The sequence below is a fragment of the Bubalus kerabau genome, chromosome 6, assembly GCF_029407905.1.
Source record: "Bubalus kerabau isolate K-KA32 ecotype Philippines breed swamp buffalo chromosome 6, PCC_UOA_SB_1v2, whole genome shotgun sequence".
NCBI lineage: Eukaryota > Metazoa > Chordata > Mammalia > Artiodactyla > Bovidae > Bubalus > Bubalus kerabau.
In genome coordinates, this window is record NC_073629.1 from 17,082,599 (window position 1) to 17,110,239 (window position 27,641).

The 27,641-nt window shown below is 52.9% G+C and overlaps 5 protein-coding genes across 12 annotated transcripts in view; 3 read left to right on the plus strand and 2 right to left on the minus strand.

The window, feature by feature from the left end:
* RPS27 (ribosomal protein S27) overlaps positions 1-27,641 on the minus strand; it is a 103,685-nt gene that overhangs the window by 13,017 nt on the left and 63,027 nt on the right. The window lies entirely within an intron of this gene.
* Positions 1,331-3,569, plus strand: JTB (jumping translocation breakpoint). Its single transcript, XM_055584220.1, has 5 exons — positions 1,331-1,864; positions 2,025-2,062; positions 2,266-2,348; positions 2,799-2,878; positions 3,246-3,569. The coding sequence occupies exons 1-5, from the start codon at positions 1,782-1,784 to the stop codon at positions 3,400-3,402; spliced, it is 441 nt and encodes a 146-aa protein (XP_055440195.1). The 5' UTR covers positions 1,331-1,781; the 3' UTR covers positions 3,403-3,569.
* On the minus strand, positions 3,980-8,663 carry CREB3L4 (cAMP responsive element binding protein 3 like 4). 2 transcript variants are annotated; one of them, XM_055584214.1, is made up of 9 exons: positions 8,550-8,663; positions 8,013-8,259; positions 7,770-7,885; positions 5,441-5,533; positions 4,964-5,070; positions 4,778-4,846; positions 4,596-4,680; positions 4,305-4,401; positions 3,980-4,173 (listed from the first exon to the last, which is right to left on the minus strand). In XM_055584214.1, the coding sequence occupies exons 1-9, from the start codon at positions 8,661-8,663 to the stop codon at positions 3,980-3,982; spliced, it is 1,122 nt and encodes a 373-aa protein (XP_055440189.1). The 2 variants fall into 2 exon arrangements, with proteins under 2 accessions (XP_055440189.1, XP_055440188.1); XM_055584213.1 differs by having other exon boundaries at positions 8,490-8,663.
* On the plus strand, positions 12,775-16,831 carry SLC39A1 (solute carrier family 39 member 1). Of its 2 annotated transcripts, none has more exons than XM_055584216.1 (4): positions 12,775-12,838; positions 13,547-13,765; positions 13,932-14,062; positions 15,177-16,831. In XM_055584216.1, exons 2-4 carry the CDS (start codon positions 13,579-13,581, stop codon positions 15,831-15,833), a joined length of 975 nt encoding a protein of 324 aa, XP_055440191.1. In that variant the 5' UTR covers positions 12,775-12,838; positions 13,547-13,578; the 3' UTR covers positions 15,834-16,831. The 2 variants fall into 2 exon arrangements, with proteins under 2 accessions (XP_055440191.1, XP_055440190.1); XM_055584215.1 differs by lacking the exon at positions 12,775-12,838 and adding an exon at positions 13,013-13,161.
* On the plus strand, positions 17,289-27,011 carry CRTC2 (CREB regulated transcription coactivator 2). 6 transcript variants are annotated; one of them, XM_055584205.1, is made up of 15 exons: positions 17,750-17,764; positions 18,171-18,257; positions 20,320-20,421; positions 20,511-20,624; positions 21,213-21,277; positions 21,887-21,955; positions 22,126-22,229; positions 22,343-22,372; positions 22,534-22,613; positions 22,715-22,764; positions 22,879-23,123; positions 23,485-23,891; positions 25,247-25,516; positions 26,027-26,213; positions 26,355-27,011. In XM_055584205.1, the coding sequence occupies exons 4-15, from the start codon at positions 20,595-20,597 to the stop codon at positions 26,573-26,575; spliced, it is 1,758 nt and encodes a 585-aa protein (XP_055440180.1). In that variant the 5' UTR covers positions 17,750-17,764; positions 18,171-18,257; positions 20,320-20,421; positions 20,511-20,594; the 3' UTR covers positions 26,576-27,011. The 6 variants fall into 6 exon arrangements, with proteins under 6 accessions (XP_055440178.1, XP_055440176.1, XP_055440177.1 ...); XM_055584204.1 differs by lacking the exon at positions 17,750-17,764 and adding an exon at positions 17,771-17,814; XM_055584201.1 differs by lacking the exons at positions 17,750-17,764; positions 18,171-18,257 and adding an exon at positions 17,291-17,582.

Consider the following 27,641-nt stretch of genomic DNA (forward strand, 5'->3'; position numbering starts at 1 on the left):
GTGCTCTAGCCCTTATGGCTGTGGGGAAGAGTAGCTGTAGCCTTTAGGCTAGAAAGACTTCTTGAGGGAGGAGAGTGTGGAGCAGAATTAACAAGGAAGAAGTATGGGAATAATTTCTTTGATCTTGAGAGGCAGGATACAGATTATTAATAGGGCCTAGATTTACTTGAAAGTGTTAGTTGCACAGTCATGTCTGACTCTGTGTGACCCCATGGACTGTAGCCCACCAGGCTTCTCTGTCCATGGAATTCTCGAAGCAAGAACACTGGCATAGGTTGCCATTTTCTTCTCCAGGGTATCTTCCTGATCCAGGGATTCTTCCCGACCCACATTCTGCCAAGGTTTGACTCCACAGGGATGGAAAACAGGCACAAATCTGTGGCCTGGGAGTTAAAAGTCTGGGCTTAGGTCTCATCTCCCCTACTAGCTGTATGATCTTGGACAAGTAACAGACTGAGCTTATTCATTAAACAAAGTGAAAAGTGAAAGTGAAGTCGCTCAGTCGTGTCCGACTCTTTGTGACCCCATGGACTGTAGCCTACCAGGCTCCTCCCTCCATGGGATTCTCCAGGCAAGGGTACTGGAGTGGGTTGCCATTTCCTTCTCCAGGGGATCTTCCCGACCCAGGGATCGAACCCTGGACTCCCGCATTCCAGGCAGACGCTTTAACCTCTGAGCCACTAGGAAAGCAGGGACAATACCAACTGACTCCACAGGATTACAGAAGAGAATCAAAATGAGCTAAACTTTAAATCAAAAGGTATGATATAAGTGTGAAGCAATAGAAGAGAACAAAGTATTTTAATGAATATTTCCTTTGCATCTTTCAATCCCATGGACATGTAGCTTGGTGGGCTACAGTCCATGGGGTCGCAGAGTTGGATACGACTTAGCGACTAAACAACAACAAGGTCCCATCTGAGTAGAACTGAGTGGGAGCCCAGAGACAGGGGAAGCCTTCACATTCACAGAGTTTCGGATATTGCTGCTCCTTGAGGGAAGAGAAAGTAACAGGTTTGCCTTCATCTCTGGAATGCCAACCCAGCTTCTCCCCTTGATCATTGCTCAAGGTGGGAATGGGAAGGAGTGTCAGAAAATCGGAGGCTTAATTGTGAGTCCTCGGGTTTTAAGGAGAGAGGAAAGTCCTGAGAGGGTGAAGTATCGTTCCTTTTCATGTCTCGCCGTTGCCCAGAGGGGCAAACGGGTGACAGCCCAGGGAGCTACCGCAACGAAGATAGCCTGATCACCGCCATTTTCTCCGTTCCCGCAAAAGACTACCAGGACCAGAATGCAACGGTGCGCCAAGCCAATGGGTCGCAACGCGCCGCACGAGTGCAGGGAGATCCAACTCCCAGGGAGCAGCGGGCGGAAGACTACGAGGCCCATCTGGCCAGCCGCGGGCCTCCGTCTCCCATCACTGGCCTAGCTCTGGAAACGGGCCCGCGCCCAGGATCCTCCGCGTGCATCATGGCCGCGCCGGGAGCGGAAGCTGAGCCGGGGGAATGCTAGGGCCGTACGCCTCCTCGGCCTTTCGTCAGCACCGTACCGGTTGAAGAAGGAAACTCACGGTCCTACCCAACAAATGCGTGTTGCCTTTTCTCGCCGTAGCCATGGGGGCGTACTGACAGAGCCTTTAATCTGATAGGCAACTCCAGCATTTCGCAGCCCTGAGTTGGAACCTCTCGAAGGACTGCCGTGTAAGCGCGGACTCAGCGTTCCGACCGAGGCACGAGGACAGTCAGGCAGGTCCCTCTGTCCCAACAGGTGCGACACAGCACTCCATGCCAGCGGGCGCGGGGAGGCGTGGCCTCCCCCAGGGCCACCACCTCTGCTGGTTGCTCTGCGCTTTCACTTTAAGGCTCTGGTAAGGAGGGGCTGAGGGCAGGGGAAAGGAGGGGATGAGAGGATCTTATCGTCCCTGTTACCCGTGTTCCAGGACCGCGGAGGTGGAGTGGGGGTTCCCTGTTTCCTGGCTTCTGACTCTTGCCCCTTCCCCTCCCCCCCCCCCCCCCCCCTCGCTGCAGCCAAGCAGAAGCTCCCGTGCGGGAAGAGAAGCTGTCAGGTGGGTGATGGTCTGGAACTCGTCGCTCCTATAATTTTGTTTTGACATCCTCCCATATTCCAAGAGATGAGGTGGAAAAGGGCAGTACCACGTGGGACGAGGGCATTCAACTGTGCTGGGAAGTTGATGGGCAGAATTTAGGGGAGAAGAATTTAGGACAGAATTTTCGGAAGTCTGAGATTTGCATTTCTCTTCCTCTCTAGTGAGCACCTCAAATTTGCCGTGCTGGCTGGTGGAAGAGTTTGTGGTGGCCGAAGAGTGTGCTCCATGTTCTAATTTCCAGACTGTGAGTATCAGTTTTCTCTCCTTTTTTCCTCACACTGAATCAGACTGGGACGGTGTGACTGTCTAAGGTGTGCCTTTGCATTGTCTTTTGGTCTTTTTCCTTGAAGTCTCAGTGTAAGTCCAAATCTGAACTTGTCTTCCTCCTGAAAATGTGCCTGTTTCTTTCCAAGTTAATGGTGACGTTCAGCTAATAACCGTGGTCTGCTCAATTTTAGTCTAGTAGGCTCCAGAACCTGCCCGTGCCTCTCCTAGGCTGTTGAGCCTGAAGCGTTCTTACTGACACATACTCCTGGTCATGTAAACAGCACCCTGTCACCCGCCCAGGAGAACTCCTCGTTAGTTCTCTGTTGCCTACTAGCCCCGAGCCATAGCACTTGGACCCCTGCTCATGGTGCCCTGCGTCTCCTCCTGCCCCTTCCTAACATGTGCTGTGATGCTTTCCTCCTGGCAGAAAACCACCCCTGAGTGTGGTTCCACAGGATACGTGGAGAAAATAACATGCAGCTCATCTAAGAGGAGTGAGTTCAAAAGGTAAGTGCTGTTTCTCTTCTTGAATCCTCCTGTGACTTTAGGTAAACAGTCCTGCCTCTTCTGTTTCCTCCGGAGGTAGCATGGCATATTGGAAAGGGGAGGGGATTTGGAGCCAAATTACTTGAACCCAAGTCCCAGCTGTCCTCCTATGGTTTCTTATCAGTAAAATTGGTTAGTACCAGCTCTGTTTATCTCACTAAAAATTAAATATTTGAGGGGGATTAATATATTGTAAACACATTAGAAGGCTGACTCTGGTTTCCTCTCTTCCCCTTGGAGATACCTTCATTAGGATGAAGCAGAAGGGAGATTAGAGGGGGAGGCTCTCTGATCTTTTCTGGGGATAACTGTTTCTTTTTGCCCTCAGCTGCCGCTCAGCACTAATGGAACAACGCTTATTCTGGAAATTTGAAGGGGCTGTCATAGGTCTGGCCTTGGTTTTTGCTTGCCTTGTCATCGTTCGTCAGCGACAACTGGACAGAAAGGCTCTGGAAAAGGTCCGGAAGCAAATTGAGTCCATATAGCTACTTTCTCTCCTTTCATCCAGGTCTTAGAAAGAAACCCTGCCTCAGACAGACGGTAGAATAAACTGACTTGTGCCCCTGGTTCTCTGGAACCTTGTGGTAGCACCCCCTTTCTCTCATCTTCCCCATCTAAATAATTAATGAGCAGAATAAAAAGAGTAAAATCATTTCCTTCCCTATCTGTAATTTGGTTTGGGGCAGGAAGTCATGGGAGGGTAGAGAGGGAAAGGGGGTAGTGATTTTAGGCCCCAGTTTACCAGGTACCTATCTTCCTCCTCTTCCACTACTTAAAACTGTCAGGATATAGTTTTACCAAAAAAAGTTTATTTCTTAGCCAAAACATCAGTTTCCCTTTAACCCTGTCCTCGAAGAAATAAAATCACAGATACATAATGGAAAGTATTTGAGCTTCCCCCTGACATAGGGCAACTAAGCCATGGGGTACAGACATCAAGGGCATCCTTATGGGATTCAGACGCCTGAGGCCAAAGAGCCCTGAGTGGGAACCCCAGGAGGAAGCATAACAGTAGCAGAGCCCTGGATTCCTTATTGGAAGTGAGCCAGGAAGTGTTACCGCTCACATTTCGTCTGCACGTAACACAGTTCTGATGTGCCTGCTGGGGCCTGCCCTCCCTCCCACCTTCTCAAGCGGTGTCCTTGTGGAGCTGTTTGCACCCTTGGCCCCAGGTGGTCCCTCCAGTCTGGACTCTTCCACTGCATTTTCAGGATTCTCTGTCATGTCCCTGTGAGTCAGGATGTTTCTGGAAATCACTGTGGAATGAAGGAAAAAGGGCAGTAGAATAATGCTCCCTCCCTTGGTCAGGGATCCTAGACAGGACAGGCCTCCCTCCCACTTCTTGACTACCCAGAAAACAGAGTTCCTTCTTGCCCTTGCCTCTCACCTCCATGAGGCTGGTAATCCTCAGGCCCAGCTTCTGGCAGGCCCTGAAAGGGGCTGAAGCTGGGCAAGATGATGAGAGCCAAGGAGAAAAGAAGGATCTGGGAAGAAGCAAGAGGACACTTGGGTTGTGGGAACCATCAAGGAAGGGAGCAGAGGGCAGAGTGACTAGGGGGCAGTTGGGGTCATCAAAGATGGGATAATAGGTCTGGCTAGGAAGTGAGGAGCATAGAGATGGAAATGTGGCAGAAGGTGGAGGAGGTGAGGGGGGAGATGGGAAATTGACCAATGGTACCAGAACACAAGTGCTAGTCTGGGCAGCTTTGTTGGAGGTTTGAACAATAAGCATCTGCAGCTGGCGGAGCTGAGTCACCAGGGAACTGGGAAACAAGGAACGAAGAGTTAAGTCTCTTGGGAGCCAGAGCCCAAGAATGTGTACAGCACACTTCCGCCAATATGCAGGCTGTTTTCACTCACATGTTGTGCCTCTCTAGCTCCTGGACTTTTCTCTGTAGTTCCTGGTTCTGTGCAGCACAGGCAGCCACCCTAGGGAGGGCGGAAAGGTAGGATGAGGCTCGGTAATCATGTGCATCCCTGACCTCACCAGCCTTGGTAAGGACGGGGGCCCAGGCTTGAAGCAAAGAAATGTGAATCCAAACATACCTGCTCTCTAGGCCATCAATGTACTCCTTTTTCCGCCGCCGGCTATCCTGAGCTGACTGCTTGTTACGGATTTTCCTTCTGACCTTCTTGAGAACCCTCTCCTCTGCCTGGAGGCCCAGGGTGTGTCAGTCCTGGGCCCTCAGCCTCCCCCAACTCCTCAACTTTGTCCTGCTCTCCTGGTTCCTCAGAGGCCTTGATAGGGCCGCAGTATTGGGATACCCTTTAGGGAAGCGTGTTACCTTGGTGAGGGGCAGGTGAGAGGATAGGGAAACGCCGCCAGCTGTCCTGAGCTGGCTGCTTGTTACGGACTTTCCTTCTGACCTCCTTGAGAACCCTCTCCTCTGCCTGGAGGCCCAGGGTGTGTCAGTCCTGGGCCCTCAGCCTCCCCCAACTCCTCAACTTTGTCCTGCTCTCCTGGCTCCTCAGAGGCCTTGATAGGGCTGCAGTATTGGGATACCCTTGGGAGAAGCATGTTACCTTGGTGAGGGGCAGGTGAGAGGGTAGGGAAACCCCTTCCTGTCCCAGCAGCCGCTTCTCCTCTTCTGTCAGGAACAAAGTTTGACAGGGCAGCTGCTGGGGCATGAGAGAAGATGAGAATGGAGAGAGGGTCATCCCATTCTCAAGACTGTTCCCCTTGCATGCCTCTTGGGGAGTGTTTCCTGTTTGCTCTGAGGAATAACAAAATGAAATGAGGGGCAGGGACCTTAATTCAGACAGACTCTCAGGAAAGCCACAGGGACTTCCTGAGGCTGACTAAGGAAAGAGGAGGTGGTTTTGTCGTATTTTTTGTCCACAGACTTAGGCCCTTGGCAGTCTGACCAGGCTAGGGAGGACCTATTCTGATGCACGTTTCTGCAGACCTTAGGAGTATCTGGAGAGGATGTGGAGTAACTCACTAAGGTAGAGTGCTTAATCTTACAGCAGACAAATGATTCATCTTCAGCCATTAACTTCAATTTGACAGTGGTACTGTTGCCTGTCAGCCACAAGGAGATCCCTAGGGCGGTGACTCGTTTTCCCCTCAAGTCTGAGCCCTACTTCTCAGACTGAAGTTCTGTTCCCTCTCAAAGAATGCCCCAAAGGCAACCAGACTGAACAGAGGATGTGGGGAGGGTAGATGGTGTCTAGTTAATGTGGGCCCATCAACTGAGTAGCTTACTTTTCTAACTAATACTCCTTTTTGAAAGATTTATACTTGACTTTGTGACTCAAGAGGAAATTGTTTTTTGCCTTCTGGTGATCTTTGACTTTTTTAGCTAACGCACTCTACCTCTGACTTTTTCTGGTGTTCACTTCTTGCTTCTGATACTGTTTGGTGCTGTATTAGAGGCGTGTCCCTCCCAATCCACCTAATCAAAATCTCTGAAAATGAAGCCTGCTGCTGCTGCTGCTGCTAAGTTCCTTCAGTCGTGTCCGACTCTGTGCGACCCCATGGACAGCAGCCCACCAGGCTCCCCGGTCCCTGGGATTCTCCAGGCAAGAGTACTGGAGTGGGTTGCCATTTCCTTCTCCAGTGCGTGAAAGTGAAGTTGCTCAGTCGTGTCTGACTTTTAGCGACCCCATGGACTGCAGCCCACCAGGCTCCTCCGCCCATGGGATTTTCCAGGCAAGAGTACTGGAGTGGGGTGCCATAGCCTTCTCCGAAAATGAAGCCTAGAGGGTATTTATTTATTATTTTCTTGGCTGTGCCATGCAGCTTGCAGCATCTTAGTTCCCAACCAGTGATCGATTCCATACCCCTTGCAGTGGAACCCCTGAGCCCTAACCACTGGATTGCCAGGAAATTCCCCTAGAAGATATATTTTAAAAACAATACCAGGGCTTCCCTGGTGGCTCAGTGGTAAAGAATCTGCCTGCCAATGCAGGAGACGTGGGTTCAGTGTCTGATCTGGGAAGAGCCGATACGCCCTCGAGCCTGTGTCCCACAAGAGAAGCTCCCACAATGAGAAACCTGCTCACCACAACTAGAGAGTAGCCCTCACTCCTCACAACTAGAGAAAAGCCTGCACAGCAATGAAGACCTAACACAGCCAAAAATAAAATTAAAAAAAAACAGGACTTCCCTGGCAATCCACTACACATGCCCTAGTGTTTTTGATGCACACACAAGTTTAGATATCTGCCTCAGTCTGTTTAAGATTCCTCAGCCCAAGATTCTAACGTGCTTGGCTTGGCTTCTGGTCTCAGCTTCAATTACAGATTTGCAGGGAGGCTAGAACTTACTTTCTGCCTTTTTGCACACAAGGAGTTCTTTTCAGGATAAAGGGAGGAACAGTGACCTGGGCAAGGCCCCCTCTTCATCCTCACTGCAAGGAACCAGCCCAGCTCCCCTTGGGAAGGTATGTGACGTGTCACACACCTATGCTATAACTGTGGGCAGTGGGTGACTGCTGAACTATTGTTCCAGTAAAAACTGTAATTGCAGACGCTTCTACACCCTGTGCCCAGTAACCAGTTGGATTCCCAGGTGGCCTATCCCATTTCCTCGTCCTGACTCAAGGCTGAGACAATGGCCGTAACTGAGCAGACAATGCACACAGGACCAGGCTCTCTCCTGAGCCTTATCCTTGGATTCCCTCACCCCACCCTCTCCTTAACCGAAACATTACCCCCTTAACCTCAAGGGCCTCTGTCTCTCTTGTCCATTCCTGCTCTTACAGTTGCTCACATCTCTCTGGCATTCAGGCCCAATGCCACAAAAACTGGGGCGAAGACAGTGTTCAGCATCAGTTTCCCCTCCCTCAGCCCCTTTTCCCCAGTTCTTTGTAGCAGAGAGTACTGAGTCCAGTGACTCCCCGAGACTCACCAGGGCTGCGGGAGGCGCTGAGTTTATAGCAGCTGCCGCGGGCAGGATGTGAGCATCAGGAGGCAGCTCACTGGCCACGCAGGCGTCAGGCACCGTAAATGGCATGCTCCACTGATCTGAGGGAGACATAAGTGGCTGGGAGAAAGGATGTGGGTAGTGGCATAGGTTGGGGAAACCCCCTTAACTCCAGGGTTAGGACTGGACCTGGAGGGCCAATGTCCCCTTCCCACAAAGAACACTGACCTAGTTGGATGGAGATGAGCCCTACAGCTGGCCCGGCTTCCCCCTGCATCCTCTCCAGGGTCCCTGCCTCATAGACAACCTCATAGAGGGCAGGGGAACTGGGTGGCTTGGGGGCAGGGGGACTGTCTGGATGGCCGGGATCCTCAGAGATTCCACTGTCACTGCCAGGGGATGCTTCTGAGCAGTAAACTTGATTGGGGTCAATGAAAAGTTTCAGGAAATCTTCAGGCTCACTCTCTTGAAGACCCTACAGTAGAAGAGGGTGTGAATGTGTATAGGGAAGAATTCTGGAAGTCCTATCCAATGTCAAGACTAGATCAGTTTCAGTCCCTTATGTCTTTGGACATGAGGGTAGTTACAGCTCATGTCTATTTTAGGGGCTCTGTCTTCAGACCTCTAAATGGAAACTGAAGCCTCTTGCACTTCTTAACACAAGAGGTGTCTCAACCCATACCCATTCCCATTCATCACACTCACACAGCTGTGGCCCACACTGCACTCCCAGCCTTGCAGCCCCTGTTCCTGTAGCCTAGTCACTGGAACCTCTGAAGGTGGACCTTGGAGTCCCAGCTCCAGGAAAGATCCTGTTGAGAAGACATCTTCTGGAGGTTCCAGACACATGTCCAGCAGGTCAGGGGTTCTGAAATCCATGGTTCTGCTGGGAGGCATGGGGGAGGCGGGGCAGTTGCAGGAGAAGGAGGGCTCTCCCCCTCCCCCACCCCACAGTCTGAGCTCGTCTCCCTTTTCCATTATACCCCTTTCTCTCCTGTGCAGCCCCCTCAAATGTCACTCCAGCGATCTCGCCTTCGGCCTTATCTCTCTGGTTCAGACCAACAGGCACCCCCCTGGGTATTACCTGTTTCGAAGAGCCCAGCCCTGCCAAGCCAGCCTAGCTCGTTGATGGCCCCAAACAGTACACCTTTTCTTTCTTCCAGGATCTCGCATCCTGGACCTGCCTAGCCAAACCCCGCCCCCAGCTTTACACTACAGAAGTGGGTTGTACCCAGCCAAGAGCCACGGTAGCGGAGCAGTATCTGGAGCAGGGATTAAGAGGCTGAGCGTCCACAAACCGGACGTAAGACACCAGACTGGCCCCTTCTGCCTCAGTTTCTCCTAGTGACAGCAGATCTTCCTGAGGGTTTGATGGCTCCTCAGGGAAGGCTAGAGATGGCTGTGAATGGAGCACGGGACGCTTGGTGCCTGTTCTCCTCTAGCCATCAATTTTATAGACGGGAGACTACGGCGGGGCTGAAAACAGGAGAGAAGGACTGCCGAAGGCTGACAGAGGCATCTCCTCCTCCACTCCATGGCGCTCTTCCCCCAGTGGATGTGGGTAGTGATTGGAAGCTAAAGAGGGGCTGAGCCTTGAGCCCATGGGATTACGGTCTGGAGGCAGGCTCCGCCGTAACTGGTGGGAATTGGCTGTTAGAGAGAGGGGGAAAGCGGCCAGTGCAGCCAGGGCCTTTATTTGTCTGGCAGGGATTTGGTTCCGCGGCGTGAGAAGGAGGGTAAGAGCCAGAGGACTTACAGTAGGGAAGGGGGTGGGGTGAGGGGAAGTTCCGGGAATGTGGGCAGAGGTTTGGTTTCACTTGCCACGTGACTCCGAATCTAGGCCGGGAGTAAATAACCAGACAGCGCGTTGACTTTGGAATGTCGCGTAATTGTGGGTTGTCCAAATCCATAATCCATGCATTATGCTATTGATAAAGAACAGCAGTTATGTATACATACTCACAGGTTAACTAATGGAGGGACAAGGGTCTAGAAAACTGCAAAAGGTTAAAATACTCGGATTTGGTTTGGGAGTTTGACTTATTTTTTGCATATAGTTACCAGTAATAGTAACTGCTTCCCTAGTGGCTCAGAGGTTAAAGCGTCTGCCTGGAATGCGGGAGTCCAGGGTGCGACCCCTGCGTCGGGAAGATCCCCTGGAGAAGGAAATGGCAACCCACTCCAGTACCCTTGCCTGGAGAATCCCATGGAGGGAGGAGCCTGGTAGCCTACAGGCCATGGGGTCGCAAAGAGTCGGACATGACTGAGCGACTTCACTTTCACTTTCACCAGTAATAGTATGCAGTCTGTGTTCTGTATTTGTATACTTTACAATTTTACCAAAGAGGAGACAGATAACATGACACAAATGTAATAATACCAAAAGTTGGGACATTTGGCTTCATCTAGAGACTGATGACCCAGGAATTCACTTTGAATAAAATAATGGGGACTTCCCAGTGCAGACAGTGCAGGCTCAGTCTCTGGTTGGGAAGCTACAATCCAATATGCATTTGGGCATGGCCAAAAAAAAATTTTTTTTAATGGAGCTATACTGATTAGGTATGATTTTCATCTGCCTCCCAACAGTACTTCAGATAAAGAATAGTTCAGTGAATAAAGCACACAAATTTGGGGCATATATCTGGAGAAAACCATAATTTGAAAAAGATACATGCACCCAAATGTTCTTGCAGCAGTATTTCCTACAGCCAGGACATGGAAGCAACCTAAATACCCATCAGCAGAGGAAAGGTAAAGAAGAGGTGGCACATATATACAATGGAATATTACTTAGCCATAAAAAGGGAAATTAATGCCATTTGCAGGAACGTGGATGGACTTTGAGGTTGTTATACTGAGTGAAGTAAGTCAAATACAAATATCATATAATATCCCTTATATATGGAATCTAAAAAAAAGGTACAAATGAACTTATCTACAAAACAGAAATAGAGTTACAGATGTGGAAAACAAATGCACCATTTCTAGGGCGTAAGGGAGGGGGAGGAGTACATTGGAAGACTGGGATTGACACATACATACTACTTTGTATAAAATAGATAACTGGAACTTCCCTGGTGGTCCAGTAGTTAAGACTCTGCTTTCCAATGAAGAGGGCACAGGTTCGCTCCATATGGGGTCAGGGAACTAAGATCCCACATAACTCAAGATATGGCCAAATAATAAATAATAATAAAATAATAACTAATCAGGACCTACTGTATAGCACAGGGAAATCTACTCAATGCTCTGTAGTGGCCTATATGGGGAAAAAAATCTAAAAGAGAGTGGATATATGTATATGTATAATTGACTTTTTTGCTGTACACTGGAAACAAACACAACATTGCAAATCAACTATACTCCAATAAAAAAATTTAAATCATAATTTAAATAAAAATAAAGCACAAAAACTTGGGATGTGGATTCAGAATTCAAATGGATATTCTTCCTGTGAAAATTTAAATAGGTTGAAGGTAAAGAGAAGAATAGGATTTAATCGTTATTGAGTAACTGATATATGGTCAGGCATTTTCATGTTACCCATATAATTCTCATAGCAATTCACAGCTGGCAGAGGGAAGTTAAACGATTTTCTCAAGAGTACTCTTGTTGACTAAAAAATATTGCTCTATCTAAAAGCTCAGAATTATGTTTTATTTGGTGGTCTTTGAGGCCTTCAGGCCCGGGAGGCAGCCTCTCAGATAACTCTGAGGGACAACTCCAAAAAGATAAGGGAGGAATCAGGATACATAGTTTTTGCAACAAAGACCAGGTATTCAGAACATCAAAAGATTACTATTAATGAAAGAAAACCAGATATCTCAAGTTTATGAATTTAGCACTTCTCTGTGTATGGACAGACATTAACAGTTTGAGCGCATTGAAATCATTACTTTGATTTGCACCTTAGCTACCTGGGGCCACTATCCGGTTCTTTCCCATCTTGAGTCCCCCCGGGGGTTACTTTATGGAGGTGGCTGCAGTGACTACGGGCTTGGCAGCCGGGCAGCCCATTCCTCTCCGTTTTGAGTTCCCTCTGGGCTCACCATGCAGCTGTAGTGGCTTGATGGCTTCAACATCCTTTGTTTACTCATATGGCAAGCAACGTTTTTCATTTATACTTTGTAAGTAGCTGAACCAAGATTTGAATGACTTGGTTCATTCAAGGAACAGAAAACAGAAAAGAGGCTGATGCAGCTGGAGGGAGAGAAGATAGAGACATACAAGTAAGACTGGAGAGAATCCTGGCCAGCTGTCCTGAGGCATGGTGAGGATAGGCTGGGGTGTGCGGAGAGAAGCTCCTCACCAAGGGGGTTTCAGCAACCCCTGAGAGGGGTCCCACCACTTTACCCACTTGAACAGGCAGAAGGCTGCACACAAGTCAGCTCCCACCATTGGTACAAGAAATACTCTCACTTTGCTAGCCCCCCACCCCCTTTCAATTCTTGTCTTTTTTTCTTCCTTGTGGGTGCTAGCAAGTGAAATCAAGCAAGGAAGTCAGTCTTAGGAATGGAATGCTTTCCCTTTGGCGCCCTGGTACCCAGAAGGGGATCTTGGAATCTTCTAACAGAGATAAGAAGACTTTGGCCCAAGACCAGGCAGATATCCTCAGAGATGTGGGAGGCGGAAGACTTGGGATCGCGGGGGCGGGCTATGGAGCATCGGAGAAGCATCTAGCTTTCTCTTTTAGAATCTTCAAAGGATCGAAGCCTTTGTACACCAGTCAGGTCCGCGGGTCTGACCATCACAGAGACCAAGGCTCTCAAATCTAGATGCTCTCAGAATTCCTTTCCCTTGCTCGGCCCCCCACCCGCAGCTCCGCACTCCCCCAGATCGTCCACGCCTCCGCCGGACTCCGGCTGCCGACCTCTGATTGCTCCTAGCTCACGTCACTCCCGGTCTGGCCCCGCCCTCTAGGCGCTGTCATTGGTCACTGGGAGCCCGGTACGCGGTGGACGCGAGGGGAGGGGGAAACGAAGGGGAGGGGGCGGGAATTCCCGACTCGAGGCCGGAACCGAGCGGATGCCTTGTAGTGAGACCCTCCAGAGGTGAGTGCTGACTCCTAGAAAGCGGGATCGGGGTCGGCCACTCAGACCTCCCCGAGCCTACGAGCCGGAGTCCCAGCTCTCGCATTCTTCTTCAGCTTCCCGGCACTGTGGTGGCCTCAGACCCCGCCTCCCAGAGCCCGGACTTCCAGACACCGCCCTCAGTTGTTGGGTCAGCCCGTTCCGGGACCCCGGGCTTCTAGGGCCCCTCTTTGGTCTTCTGTCCCGACATCCCAGCCCGTGGCTTGCAACAGTCGCTCTCTGCTTTCAGAGGGATGGCGCTGGGGAAATGGGAGCGGGAAAGCAGCCCAACTCGCCCTGTTCAGGTGGTCCACGAAGCTATCCGTGGCATCTCTTCTTGAACCCCTTTCGCTTCATCCATTCCTTCCTGGAGGGGGCGGCTGGCATCTACTTTGCTTAAAGGAGCCCAGCTCCCTAGTTTTCTGGGCGCCTCATGTGAAAGAGTAATGAGCTATTCACACAGTCCCATACCTCAGTTTCCCCCTTGCTAGGTCCCTGAATAAGTCACTTGAAAGGGATAAAATAGGGGAAAGAGGAATAGCCTCAGGTCAAGAGTGGATGAGTCACACTGGGATAGGGAAGGTTCGAAAGTGGCTGAGATGAGGGAGCTGTATTCTGCGGGCCATCCTTCCCTTTTTTTTGATCCCATATTTCCCTGTGACCACTTCCCCACTCACTCTGTCTTCCTAGGTCTGAGAGTCATTGGAGCTACCGCAGCCACCATGGGGCCCTGGGGAGAGCCAGAGCTCCTGGTGTGGCGCCCCGAGGCAGCAGCCTCAGAGGCCCCAGTGCCCATGGGACTGGAGGTGAAGTTGGGGGCCCTGGTGCTGTTGCTGGTGCTCACTCTCATCTGCAGTCTAGTGCCCGTCTGTGTGCTGCGGCGGCCAGGAGCTAACCCTGAAGCCTCAGGTAGGCCTCTCCTTTCCCCTGTTCCATGGATGCTTGGCTTAGAGAAGGCCCTGGGGTTAAGGAAGTGGACCTAAGCGGGGACAGCAAGAGTGACTATTGCTTTGATTGGGTAGTGGGGCCTAAAGGGGGTTCATTTACTCATTCCTCTGTGTTCACTCCTGCCCAGCCTCCCGCCAAAAAGCCCTGAGCCTTGTAAGCTGCTTTGCGGGCGGTGTCTTTCTGGCCACATGTCTCTTGGACCTGCTGCCTGACTACCTGGGTGCTATAGATGAGGCCCTGGCAGCCCTGCATGTGACGGTGAGCCCTGGTCATCTGCATGTGATCCTGTGTATGTGGGTATTCAATCACATACCTCCAGGAGAGGCGGTTTCTATGGATCTGTTCGTGCGTCACTCTATGACTGTGCGTCACTCTATGACTGTGCAAGGACTCTTGGCCTGTGACCCCGTGAGCTTTGATTTTTAGTCACAGAGCAGCACAACTCTGTGGGTTCTTACGTCCTCAGTCCTTATGTGACCACTGTGTACCCTTTGAGACAGTGTGAGGAACCTTATTACCAGGTGCATGATCTACTTTGTGGGTGTCTCTAGTTCCAGCCTCCAGGAAGATGATAGCACTCCAAGAATCACCTTTACCCTCTCAGCACTTTCCAGAAGGGTTGGAGATAGAGCTCCCTACAGGCCTGGGATGGGTAGGAGGCAGTTTCCAGGGACCTGGAAGAAGGATATGGGGAAGATCATGTCCAAGGCACAGAGCAGTCTTACTGGAAAAACTGAGACAGTTGGAGGAACTGAGGAAGTAACACTGACTGTGACCGTTTATATCTGTGACTGAGTGACCTGTGTCTCTGTGTGACTGATTGTCCCTGTGACAGTATGTGGCTTAGTGTGTGAGCACTTGGGAAAGAGGGCCAGTGTGTGGCCTACATGTCACGCTTTTCTACGTCAGTGACTTTCAACTGGGGGTGATTTTGCCACCTCTCCAATCCACCACCCCCTACCCCCCAGGAAACATTCAGTAATGAAATATTTTTGGTTGTCCCAACTCAGGGAGGGAGGGCTTGCCTTGCTCCTAGCATCTAATGAGTATAGGCTAGGGATGCTGCTAAAGATCCAACAGGGCACAGGGCAGCCCTCTACAACAAAGAATTGTCCGATCCCAAATGTTAACAGTACCAAAATTGAGAAACCATGGCTTCCATGTAACACTGGGAGTGACACCATAATCTGTCCGGCTGCGTGTCATCTCAGTCTATGGCACCAAGTGACTCTGTATTTTTGCATAACTGAGAGTGGCTCTGTGTCTGTGCGGGACCCCAGGTCTGTGTAACTGGGACTAAACCCTGCATCTGACTCTTCCTCTCCCTTCTTGGCTTGTCTCCTGAACTCCATGCTGTCCCCTCTGTCCACAGCTCCAGTTCCCTCTCCAAGAGTTCATCCTGGCCATGGGCTTCTTCCTGGTCCTGGTGATGGAGCAGATCACGCTGGCTTACAAGGAACAGTCGGGACCACCACCTCGAGAGGAGACGAGGGCTCTGCTGGGAACAGTGAATGGTGGGCCACAGCACTGGCACGATGGACTGGGGGTCCCACAGGCAGGCGGAGCCTCATCAGCTCCCTCAGCCCTGCGCGCCTGTGTATTGGTCTTCTCCTTGGCCCTGCATTCAGTGTTTGAAGGGCTGGCGGTGGGGCTGCAGCGAGACCAGGCTCGGGCCATGGAGTTGTGCCTGGCTTTGCTGCTCCATAAGGGTATCCTGGCAGTCAGCTTGTCCCTGCGGCTGCTGCAGAGCCACCTGCGAGCACAGGTGGTGGCTGGCTGTGGGATCCTCTTCTCATGCATGACACCCCTGGGCATTGGACTGGGAACAGCTCTGGCAGAGTCAGCTGGGCCACTGCACCAGCTCGCCCAGTCTGTGCTGGAGGGCATGGCGGCTGGCACCTTTCTCTACATCACCTTCCTGGAAATCCTGCCCCAGGAGTTGGCCACTTCTGAGCAGAGAATCCTCAAGGTCATTCTGCTTCTAGCAGGCTTTGCCCTGCTCACTGGCCTGCTCTTTATCCAAATCTAGAAAGCTCCAAGACAGGCAAGGAAGGTTGAGTACCACGTGCCCTTGACCTCCCTCCCCCTCTCCCAGTGTGTGGGGAAAAGCAAGGAGTGGGGAAGGGAGGTATTGAGGGCCAAAAAGTTCTCTGGGAGATAGTCTTGGAGCCTTTGAGACTGTTTGTCCAATGAGAGGAAATTGGGCACACAAGAGCCTGACCCCCAGGCCCAAGGGACAAAAGATGGTCAAGTCACTAGAGATATGATCAAGAGACAGTAGGATTGGGGAAGACAGTGAGTGCTAGTATCAGGGGTCAGACACTACACATAGGGACAAGCGGTTACTTGTAAGGCTGGAGGTGAGCACCCAACTGCTGTGGGGGAATTGAGGCGTTGAGAAGGCATAGGCTGAGTTGGCAGTCCTATTGGTTCTAGCCCATTTCAGCCCTCTTTCACTTGGAGTGGTCTCCTCCTACTTTTCTTAGCTCCTACTTTCATATCTATCTTCCTCTTCCCTTCTCCCAGGGGACTGGTGCCAAATGGCCTCTTCCTGCCAGTTTTGGTACCTCCTCTGGCTTCTCCAGTCCTGCTCACTACTCTATTTTTAAAGTGCCAAATAAATCCCCTCCCTCTTTCTCAAAGCACAAGTGAAGGTGCTGAGCCCTGGCCAGCACATCAGTGGAAGGGGTCTGCTTGCTCCTTGTTTTGGTCCTAGATGGTGAGCTGTGGTAGAAATGTTTGCTGAGCTGGGGATGGGGGCATGTTGGCAGGGTTACCATCCCCGACTACTGTGCTGCACCCTAGGAGCACTGAACATGCACACGGCACCCCAAGCCTAGATGATAAACACTGAGCTGCCAAAACTTTTTTTTATACCAGAGGATCCCAAGGGGGGAGGGGAAGGCTCACCCCCAGGGTTATTTTTGGGGGAGGGAGGGCTATGCATAGGGCCATATTCTGTAAAATCTATTTTACTAACTGACCTGTTTTGGGAAATATTACCCAAATAAAACAAGTTTCTATACATCTGTTCGGTATCTGATTCATTTGTCTTGGGAAAGGGGTGGGCACGTGGGGAATCTGAGCGAGTCTGAGTTTCAGATGTTTAGAGCTGTTTTAATATGCCTGGTCTTACTGTCTTCATTCAGACCCCTCTAGTCCCTTTCCCAGAAAATGACCAAATTTTTCCTCTTGTCTCTTCCTGCTTCCCTCCCTGTCTCCACCCCTTCCTTTTCCTCCCCTTTTCCTTTACTCTCTTTAAACCCTCGCCCTTCGCATTTGTAGGCTCTGGACCAATATAGAACTACTTTTCCCAGTTTGCCTCACGCAGGGAGGAACCGACAGGGAGGAGCAAAATTCCCGGGTCCCGGAGTCAACAGGGCTGCTGGGAAATGGTGTCCGTTTCCTCTGTCGTATTGCGTGACTGGGGCTGTTAAAGAGTCACGTAAACAAACTACAATTCCCGGCGGTCCCCGCGCGCAGCAGGTCAGGGCTAGGCTGGGGCCGGGTTCGCGGTGCTCGCTGAGGCGGCGGCGGCGGCTACGGCTGGAAGAGCCGGGCCGGGGCCCGCGGCGGAGGCCGTGGCTTGTATTGGGAGGGTGGCGGGGAGGGACGGGGGAGGAAGATGGCGACGTCGGGAGCGAACGGGCCCGGTTCGGCCACGGCCTCAACTTCCAATCCGCGTAAGTTTAGTGAGAAGATCGCGCTGCAGAAGCAGCGTCAGGCCGAGGAGACGGCGGCCTTCGAGGAGGTGATGATGGACATCGGCTCCACCCGGGTGAGGGGCCGCGCCGGGAAGCGGGAGCCGAGTAGAGCTGTCCCAGAGCGGGGAGCCGAGAGGCGGGGCGGGGGCGGGAGCCGTAGCGAAAGAGGCGGAACGCGGCAGGGGCAGCGGGCGCCGCCGTCTGGGAGGCGCGGGTGGAGGGTCCGAGGGCAGGAAGACGGATTTTGCGGGAGGAGGTAGAAACTCCTGAGAGGTTGAGGGGTTTGGGAACGACTGGGAACGCGGAGTAAGTGAGGCAGGAATGGACACAGAGAGGAGATGGTCCCCGAAACCCTGAGGAGTTAGGATGTGGGTGGTCCTTGCGCATCTCTGATTGAGTTCTCTCAGGGACTCAGCATCTTCGATATTGGGTTGTGGGGCGGGGGGATGGCCTGCTTGCCCTAGTCTGGCTTCTCTGAATTGGTGATCTCCTCTTATCTTGTCCCTCTGCCTTGTTGTGCTACTCTCGGCACTTAGTATCTCCGGGAAAGGGCCCCATGAGTGGTTTGAACTGGGTACAGTGGGGCAGGAAGTCCCCTCCTGCGTCCCGTCCCTTTGCTTCCTTTTTCAAATACTTTTTGTGGTTTCCTGACGTGAATGAAGGTGAGGTCCATTGCTCACAAACTGGTGCTTGGTATTTTTGCCTTGGCCGCCTCGGAGGAGAGATAGGGCTTTGGATCTCGAAAGGAGGTAGGTAACCAGTAAGCTATCAGTTATGTGGAACCGATGCTTTGCTGAACTTTCTAGGGAGATGGACGTTTGGGGGGTTAGTTATAGGGTGCTTGGAGGGTCTTCTATGGGGAGGAAATATTCATTCCTACGCAGTTCCAGAAAGAAGGCATTCTGGCAGAATTGCTTCGGAAGCTACCTAGCCTCCCTGCACCCCCCCCACCCCCCCACCCCCGTCTTGGTGTCTTGCTTCCCAGGGCTGGATGTCAGGGAGAGGTGGGGTGGGAGTTTGCCCAGCTGGTATGCAGTCCTAATTTAGGGACACATTATTCTCAAACAGCAGGTGAGGATATTGCAGTGATCCCTCCTGGCTGGGAGTTAGAAGGAATGTAAAGCGTGATGGATGGCTGAACATGAACACCACATTTCAAAGTCCTTTCTGCGGGTCTGACTGCCTTTGATTGAATCTGCTGTGACTGGGACTCTGGTTGTGTTTGTGTGTCTCCCTTACCTCTGTTAGTCTTTTTTGTGCTTTTTTACTTTTTTGAGTCTCTAGAGACCATGTGTCCTAGTTTTGGGGAGTCAGAGAAAGTTAGATGGGGAAGTAAATTGTGTGTGTGTGCACATAATCCCCTCTAACTGCTACGAGACTCATGATCTAACTGTTGACTGCTCCCCTTTAGGAGCTTTTGATCAAGGTGGGGCAGAGACAAGAAGGTGGGGAGAGGCTGACCTCCAGCTGACAGCTTGAGGCCATGCCCTCTGGACTGTGACGCCAGCGGAGGAATGGTGGGATCTGGGGCTAGTATGTACACTCAAAAGCTCAAAAGCTGGGCTTTCTTTCTTTGTGGTGCTGCAGTCTGTCCCTTCAACTCACCTTACCCCTGTTGGGTAACTTCTCTTCTGCACATAAAAAAACTAGGGCAAGCATGGTCTGTGCCTGGAGACCTAAAACTAGAGATTAGAGACCTGGAGTTCAGCCGGTTATCTGGCCAGCTGGGAGGTCTCATCTCAGGCAGATATGGGCTGTGGGACCTGTACTACTGAGAAGCTGGGGTTATCATATATATGAGTAGTGGTCTTAAAGGGCCCCACTGAACTCACTGGACTGATCTCTTAGGACAGAGAGTCAATTCTGATGTTGGTCTATGCACAACAGCATGAGCCATGGAAGCTCCTAGAAGTTACCACTGATCAGCTGCCTTGGGTCTCCTTGTTTGGCTGGTGGCAGAGGCTGAGCCTCAGAAGTAGATGCTCACCTCTCACAGAGGGACATGAGATCTTTAGGAAGACAAACCATGCCAGGCTGAGGGGTGTGGTGTCTTACTCCAGGGCCAGACACATCTCCCCAAAGTGGGGATGAGGCCAAGGAGATAGCTCTAGGCCAGGCTGGAGTAGACTACTGCTTCTCCCCACCACACACCCCCATTCTCTAGGCTCCCCTGCCAATTTAGGGGCTTTAGGACTAGGTAGAAGAATGCTTACTGGTCTCAGCTCTGTTTTTCCGGGTAGAAGAGCCATCATTTAGTTGTTCTATTTTCGGAGGCTCTGTGTAGCCTTCCTGAGGCTGGGCAAATGGCAGAGCCCAAAAGCCTGTGCCTGCCCTCCAGAGCAAGAAGGAAAGAGACTGGCAGTCATGGCTCTATGGCATCCACCTGTGACCCTTCCCTTGTCTTCCAGTTAGTCCTATACGCATCTGGAAGGGAAAGCAGAGTTGCCTAATAGTCACTCTGCCCCAGGAATTAACCCAGGTGATTAGCCTGGGGGCTCCTGGCAGCCCCTCAGGAACTCTGTTTAGACTGATGCCAACTGGGACAGGCCCTGAGTAGACTGTTAGGCTCTGCCTGCAGGGTGATGCCAGGCATGAGTGATAGCATGGATGGGGGCAGCTGCAGAAGAGCTAGGGCAGATTGTTTGTACTGGGTCTCAGCGGGTCTTCCCCCAAGCAGCGGCTTTTCTTCTGGCAGGTCTCTTGAAAGCATCAGCAATAGTAACGTGTCCAGGAGACAGGGATGGCAAACGTGGCTACAGGAACAGTGCTCAGGACCCTCCCTGACATTCCCATCTGTCCTCCATGTCTCAGTTACAGGCCCAAAAACTGCGGCTGGCTTACACAAGGAGCTCCCACTATGGTGGCTCTCTGCCCAATGTGAACCAGATTGGCTGTGGCCTAGCCGAGTTCCAGGTGAGTGGACGCCGGCTTGCGGGGTGTCAGGGGTGGAGAGCAGGCTCTCAGGGGGCTTCCTCTGTTGACTCGCCTGTCTCTTTTGGCAGAGCCCCCTCCACTCCCCTCTGGATTCATCTCGGAGCACTCGACATCACGGGCTGGTGGAACGGGTGCAGCGAGATCCCCGAAGAATGGTGTCCCCGCTTCGCCGCTACCCCCGCCACATATCCTTCACCGAGGGGCTGCGCAGTCTGGCGGGTGGTGGGGTGGGGTTCCTCGGGAGCTCATGGTGGGAAAAGGGACTTGAGGTGCTGTCCAGTCGCATCTTGCAGAAGCTTCTTTTCCCAGTCTCCCTGAAAAGTGACGTTTGGCCCCTGTGTCAGCGCTGGCTCCTGTGACAGGGAGCTGTCCCTCCTGTGGTTGTGCCCACCATCTCTGGCTGGCGCCGACCTGCTTTACTTCAGCTTGCTCTTTGCTGCTAGATGCACGGCTCCCTGACAGCTCATGCTACAAGGGTTTTGCTTCCCTCCTGCTCACATTTCTGTTTGTGGCATTCAGTCTCAGAGGCTGTCACAACAACCTGTCCCCCCCTAGGCTGCTTAGACAATCATCTATTTTTTCTAATTCCATTAGGCCCGATTCCCTTTTTTCTCTTCCATTCTTTGCCCTTATTTTTGTCTGTGTAGAGGAGGAGGAAAAAAAGGTGTTTGTTTCTTAAAACAACTCATCTGCTGCCTCCATTATTTTTCTCTTACCTGGTCTCTCTTCCACCCATCCCCTCCTCACTTTTTCCCTTAACTGGTGCTCTTCACATTGACAGCTCTCCCTATAGTCCTGCCTATTTATCTCCTCCCCCGGAGTCCAGCTGGCGGAGGTCAGTGTCCAGGGCAGGCAGGATCTCCTGCCCACTCTCTGACTTGTCTCTGGCTGGAGCTGGAGTTGAGTCTGGGCCTGCTTGGCCAGGCTTTCAGCCATACCTCCTCCCACAATGGCAGGGCTGGGAGGGGTGGGGGTAGGTGGAGTAATGGGTCAGAGTCCAGTCTTGGCCATGTTGACATGGGTGGCCAAGCCTCCCTGTCCAGCCAGAGCAGGACCAATGGTAGCTGGGGTGTGTGTTTGTGTGACGGGGAGGGGAGACGGGCAGGGTGGCAGGTGAAAGTGGCTGCCTTCTATCAAGAGTGGGTACACTCAGATTCTGAACCCCTCCCCTGTCCATCTTATCCCTAATATTCATACCCAGCACATTTGCTAGGCTCTAAGATTCCTATTCAGCTTGTCCTGACAGATAGAAGTTGAGGATTTCCAGATCTTAGGTTGTTTGTGGAGAGGGTTCACGGATCACAAGTATCAGAAGGATCAGAAAGAAAGAGGCATGAGCCTGGGTGCCCAGCCCTCTTGGCTGCCCACATTCCCCCCTGCCCCCAATACCTGTCTTCTGGTCCTTATGAGCCTTCCTCCTCATGACTTTGTTTTTCCATCCCAGGACAATGCCCTGGGGCAATTTCCCTGCAGAGAAGGGACAGTTGTTTCGACTACCATCTGCACTTAACAGGTGATGGCCCTTGCCTTCTTTAGGCCACATCTCTCCTTATCTGTAGTTTCTGGGGCCCTGTTCCCTCACCCAACCCTGTCCCAGCCCAGCTAGTGTTTTCCCCTACTGAGCAGGGCATGAGGAGCAGGAAGACTGTCATGGGTGCCAGCTCATCTCTGTTCCCCTCACAGGACAAGCTCTGACTCTGCCCTTCACACAAGCGTGATGAACCCCAGCCCTCAGGACACGTATCCAAGCCCTGCACCCCCCAGCGTCCTGCCGAGCCGCCGTGGAGGTAAGCAGCCATGTCCCAGGGTGAGGTCAAGCCATGGAACTGTTGTCTGAAGCAGGTAGGCAGGTGGGCACTACAGCCAACTCCACCACACACAGCCACTCTGTCCTTTGCAGGTTGTCTGGATGGCGAGATGGACTCCAAAGGTATGTGTTCCTCACCGCATTCAGTATGTGGGGGTACTGAATGCCAGAGAATTTCTGGGCTGGTGCTGGGGGCTTTGTTCAGAGCCAGGGCGGGATCTCCCTCCTGCCTGCATCTGATTCCTACCCTGCCTTACTGCCTTCTCCAACCCTCTCACCACCAGTCTTTCTCTTTCAAGTCCCTGCTATTGAGGAGAACTTGCTAGATGATAAACACTTGTTGAAACCATGGGATGCTAAGAAGGTAGGCATGGCCCACTGTCCCTCTTCTTTCCATGGAGCAGGTCTTCAGGGTTCTCCACTGAGCTCTGTCCTCATCTGCCACCTTCTTCCTTCTCTCCTCAGCTGTCCTCATCCTCCTCCCGACCTCGGTCCTGTGAAGTCCCTGGAATTAAGTAAGTATTCTATGAGGTCAGCTGAGGCGGGGAGGGCTGTAAAGGGAACTGTGGGTTGCTGGGCTCTACTCTTTGCTGACCACTGCCCCATTTACATCTTGTCTTCTTTCCCAGCATCTTCCCATCTCCTGACCAGCCTGCCACTGTGCCTGTCCTCCCACCTGCCATGAACACGGGAGGCTCCCTACCTGACCTCACCAACCTGCACTTTCCCCCACCGCTACCCACCCCCCTGGACCCAGAGGAGACAGCCTATCCCAGCCTGAGTGGGGGCAGCAGTACCTCCAATTTGGCCCACACCATGACCCACCTGGGCATCAGCGGGGGCCTGGCCCTGGGCCCGGGCTATGATGCGCCAGGTGAGTGGCTGTCCTGGCTGGTGTCCCCGGGGTGCTGTCTAGCTGGAGGGACAAAGGGGTGGGAAGCTCGAGCACCTAGGATTTTCCTGTGGCTGCCCACACCCCACCCTTCGTCTGTCCCCCCACCGTTTCCCTCACTGCAGTCGTCTGCCAGTGAGAGTTGGTGAGTGTGGCTGTTCCTCACAAGAAGATGGAGAGCAGCGCCCAAGTGTGCAATGCCAGTCTGATTGTCAGGGACAGAGTAGGGAGGACATCGTGTTGCCACTTTCATAGTCTGGTCACTGCTACCCATTCCGAGCAGAAAGGGGCCCAGTTCCCATCAGTAATGTTGGCATTTCTGGTTTTTTGTCTGTGCCTACAGGACTTCATTCACCTCTCAGCCACCCATCCTTGCAGTCCTCCCTAAGCAATCCCAACCTCCAGGCTTCCCTGAGCAGTCCTCAGCCCCAGCTCCAGGGCTCCCACAGTCACCCCTCACTGCCTGCCTCCTCCTTGGCCCGCCACGCACTGCCCACCACCTCCCTGGGCCACCCCTCGCTCAGTGCCCCGGCCCTCTCCTCCTCCTCTTCCTCCTCTTCTGCTTCCTCTCCGGTGCTGGGGGCCCCCCCTTACCCAGCTTCTGCCCCTGGGGCCTCCCCCCGCCACCGCCGTGTGCCCCTCAGTCCCCTGAGTTTGCCCGCGGGCCCAGCCGACGCCAGAAGGTCCCAACAGCAACTGCCCAAACAGTTTTCGCCAACAATGTCACCCACCTTGTCTTCCATCACTCAGGTATGCGTGGCTGCCTTCCCTACATGTCTGTCTTCCCCTCCTTCCTTCTTCTGCCGAGTTCTCTCCCTCCCACCCTGCTTTCTTCCAGTACCTCTTCTCCTTCACTCCTGGTGTTATCCGTCCCCATCCACTCCATCCTCTACGAGCCCTGCTTGGATCCATCTTGTTTCCTCTTGGCTTTAAGAATGCAAACCCTGGGGTTCAGCTTTCTAATTTCAAATCCTGGCCCCACCTCTTAGCAGCAGTCTCCTTCAATGTTTATTTAACTCCTGTGAGCCTTAGCATCCTCAGGCCAGCAGTGTAAGAATCAGAGGCAGTCACATGCGGGAAGCGCTCGGCACCGTGCCCAGCCCAGCTGCACACTCTCCAGATGACCGCTTGTCCTTTCCTTTTCTCTCTCTTTTTGGTTCCTGTCCTCTTTTCTTGTCTTTTTCCTCTTGCCTCCATCCTGCCCCACTCCCTCTCCCATCTCCTCACCTGCCTTCTTAGATTTCACAGAGACTGTCCAGTGATGGATCCCAGTCCCTTCATTTTACAGACGACGACGCTGGGGCCCAGAGGGAAAGTGACTTTCCCAAGTTTACACAGCATGTGAGGGAAGAGTTGGGACCAGAACCCAAAATTCTTGGTTTAGGGCTTTTCCCTCGAGGCTGATGTCCTTAGCTCTTCGCTCCTTGCTGCCCCTCCCCCCTTTCCGATCTCTCTGCTCCGCTTCTCCGTTCACCCTGACGCTCTCCTTTCCCTTTCCTCTGTTCTCCTTTCACCCTGACGCTCTCCTTTCCCTCTCCTCCGTTCTCCTTTCACCCTGACGCTCTCCTTTCCCTCTCCTCCGTTCTCGTTTCCCTTCCTCCTGTGTTGTTCTTCCCTGGAATGTGTGTTTTGTGTTCCATCTTGACGCAGGCCCCCTTTTCTGTAGGAAAGGCTAAGGCCAGGCCAGCAAGGGCTCTGCTCCCCCGGGACTTGGAGCCTAATCACTAGCTCCTTTCAACCCTCCTTCCTCTCGCAGTCCTCTGGCCTCTTCAGGGCTTTAGAACAGTTGTCAATGTCATTGTTGTGTGATCAGTAGCTTGTGAGGTGTCTCACAAGTAGTTGATTACTGATAGTAGAGTACCCCAGTTTAAGACTCGTTGCCTCCTGGAGTGGATTCAGAATGTCCTGTGTTAACCTCATTCAGTCGCTTGCATTCCGAGATACTTTTTTGAAAGTAGTTGCCCCCCAGCGATGCCCAACGGAATGCTTTTGGTTTTGTGTTGAGGATGGCTGCAGCTGAAGAGGGTGGGAAGCCCTGACAAAGAGTTCCTCTGAAGGGGCACACTGAGGGGTAAGCTTCTCCCTTTCTGCTTGCCTCTCTTCAGGGCGTCCCCCTGGATACCAGTAAGCTGCCCACCGACCAGCGGCTGCCTCCATACCCATACAGCCCCCCAAGTTTGGTTCTGCCCACCCAGCAACCCACCCCAAAGCCTCTGCAGCAGCCAGGGCTGCCCTCTCAGGCCTGCTCAGTGCAGCCCTCAGGGGGCCAGCCCCCAGGCAGGCAGCTGCAGTATGGGACACTGTACCCACCCGGACCCAGTGGGCACGGGCAACAGTCTTACCACCGGTCGATGAGTGACTTCAGCCTGGGGAACGTGAGTACCTGGGTCTGTAGCTCAGAAGCAGGGGAGGGGATGGAGGTGGGTCAAAAGAGCTGAGGGGTATTGAGGGGGGCACTCTGAATTGCAGCATCTAGGTGGGGGAGAGCCTTCTTTCTTCCACTTGGGTAATACAGTCCCATCAACTTGGGGCTCCTCTCTCGCTGCATTTGCCCCCACTCCTGCCCGTCTGGCCCAGCCCCCTCCATGCAGCTTGCTCTTTGGTGACTGCTGCTCTGACCCATCGTCTTCTGGCACGTGCGTGCTCTGTCCCAGGAGGCACGGTGCCCTCACCTCCTCTGGGCCTGCGTTCTCTTCTGTCACTGTGCTTGTTGCCATTTCTCTCTATCTCTGCTTTTGTTCCGCAGTGTGGGAGGTGAGGTGGGGTAGAGAGAGGTGAATGAAGATGACTGGGCCAGGTGGGGATGTGAGCGGTGCTCAGCAAAGCCAGGCAGCAACACCCTGCTCTGAAGCCCACTTACTCCAGGCTTGTCTGTGTGTCCATAGCTGGAGCAGTTCAACATGGAGAACCCATCGACCAGCCTGGCGCTGGATCCCCCTGGCTTTTCCGAAGGGCCTGGCTTCTTAGGGGGTGAGGGACCAGTGAGTGGCCCCCAGGACCCTCACACCCTCAACCACCAGAACGTAACCCACTGTTCCCGCCACGGCTCAGGGCCTAACGTCATCCTCACAGGTGAGAGGTGTGGACAGTGACTGAAGATGGAGGAGGGCGGGATACATTGGGTGGCTCAGCAGGAGACTGGGCAGGTAGGGGGGCGGTCTTGGAAGAATTCATGAGGCATGGGGGTCTCACTTGTCTCTTCCGTCCACGCAGGAGACGCCTCCCCAGGCTTCTCCAAGGAGATTGCAGCGGCCCTGGCCGGAGTGCCGGGCTTCGAGGTGTCAGCAGCTGGGCTGGGGCTGGGGCTGGGGCTGGAGGAGGAGCTGCGCATGGAGCCACTGGGCCTGGAGGGGCTCAGCATGCTGAGCGACCCCTGCGCCCTGCTGCCTGATCCGGCTGTGGAGGACTCGTTCCGCAGTGACCGGCTGCAGTGAGGCCACCTCAGCGCCATCCCTCTTCTCGGTCCTGTCCCTCGTCACTGTCCCTTTCCTCCCTTCCCCCTGGCCAGTAGAGATGCCACTCTCTGCCCCCAGATCCTCTTTCTGACATGAACGAAGGATCCCAAGAATGAGAAAAGGCAAGGGGTTTTTTCCAGGTGGCCCCTGAATTCTGCACAAGGGAGGGGGCGCCTGGGGGAGCTCAAGGGAGGGCCTAAAGCACTTGTAACTTTGAACCGTCTGTCTGGAGGTCAGAGCCTGTTGGAAAGTGGGGGGTAGAGGGGCGCCCCGGAGGCAGGGCTTGTCCGGATGCCTAGGGGTGGGCAGTGCCAGCCCCTCCTCACCGCTCTTCCCCTTGCAGTGGAGGAGAGAGCCAGAGTGGATATTATTTTTTATTAAATATATTATATGTTAATAAAAAAATCCTATTAAATCTTTGGTGTGGTTGGCTCCTGTTTGGGATACAGCTGGGGATCAAGGGAGTTCTTGGGGACATGAGTCTTTTCTCATGGCCTGCTATGCTTTTTTTTTTAAGTTTGGCTGCGCCAAGTCTTCATTGCGGCATGCGGGACCTTCATTGCATTTGGGGCATGTGGGATCTAGTTCCCTGATCAGGGATCAAACCTGGGCATTGGGAGCATGGAGTCTTACCCACTGGAACACCAGGGAAGTCCCCTATTATGCATTTTGCATCTTCTCAACACCATGTGGTTTGTGGAGGGGCCCCCAAAGCCTCAGAATTTGTACTCAGCACCGGACATAGGGCTGCAGGCCGGGTGTAGACCCTGTGGCAGCACAGCTGCCTTCTCACCTGCCCAGGGCCTTGCTGGGCGTCAGGGGACAGGGCCTTTGACTGCTGCTGCTCTTCCTCAAACTTGAGACCCTGGCAGTGAGTCAGGAGGTGAGAAGGTGACTGCTGGTTGAGCCCTCAGCTCTGGATATTTCTGGTAGAATGACCCCACCTTTCCAGAGGCGTATCTGGCCTCAGGGCTAAGGCTTCCAAGGAGAGGGGGTTTAAAAACTACTAAGGCCAGACAGTAAGCCTAGAGGACCTGGAAGTTCG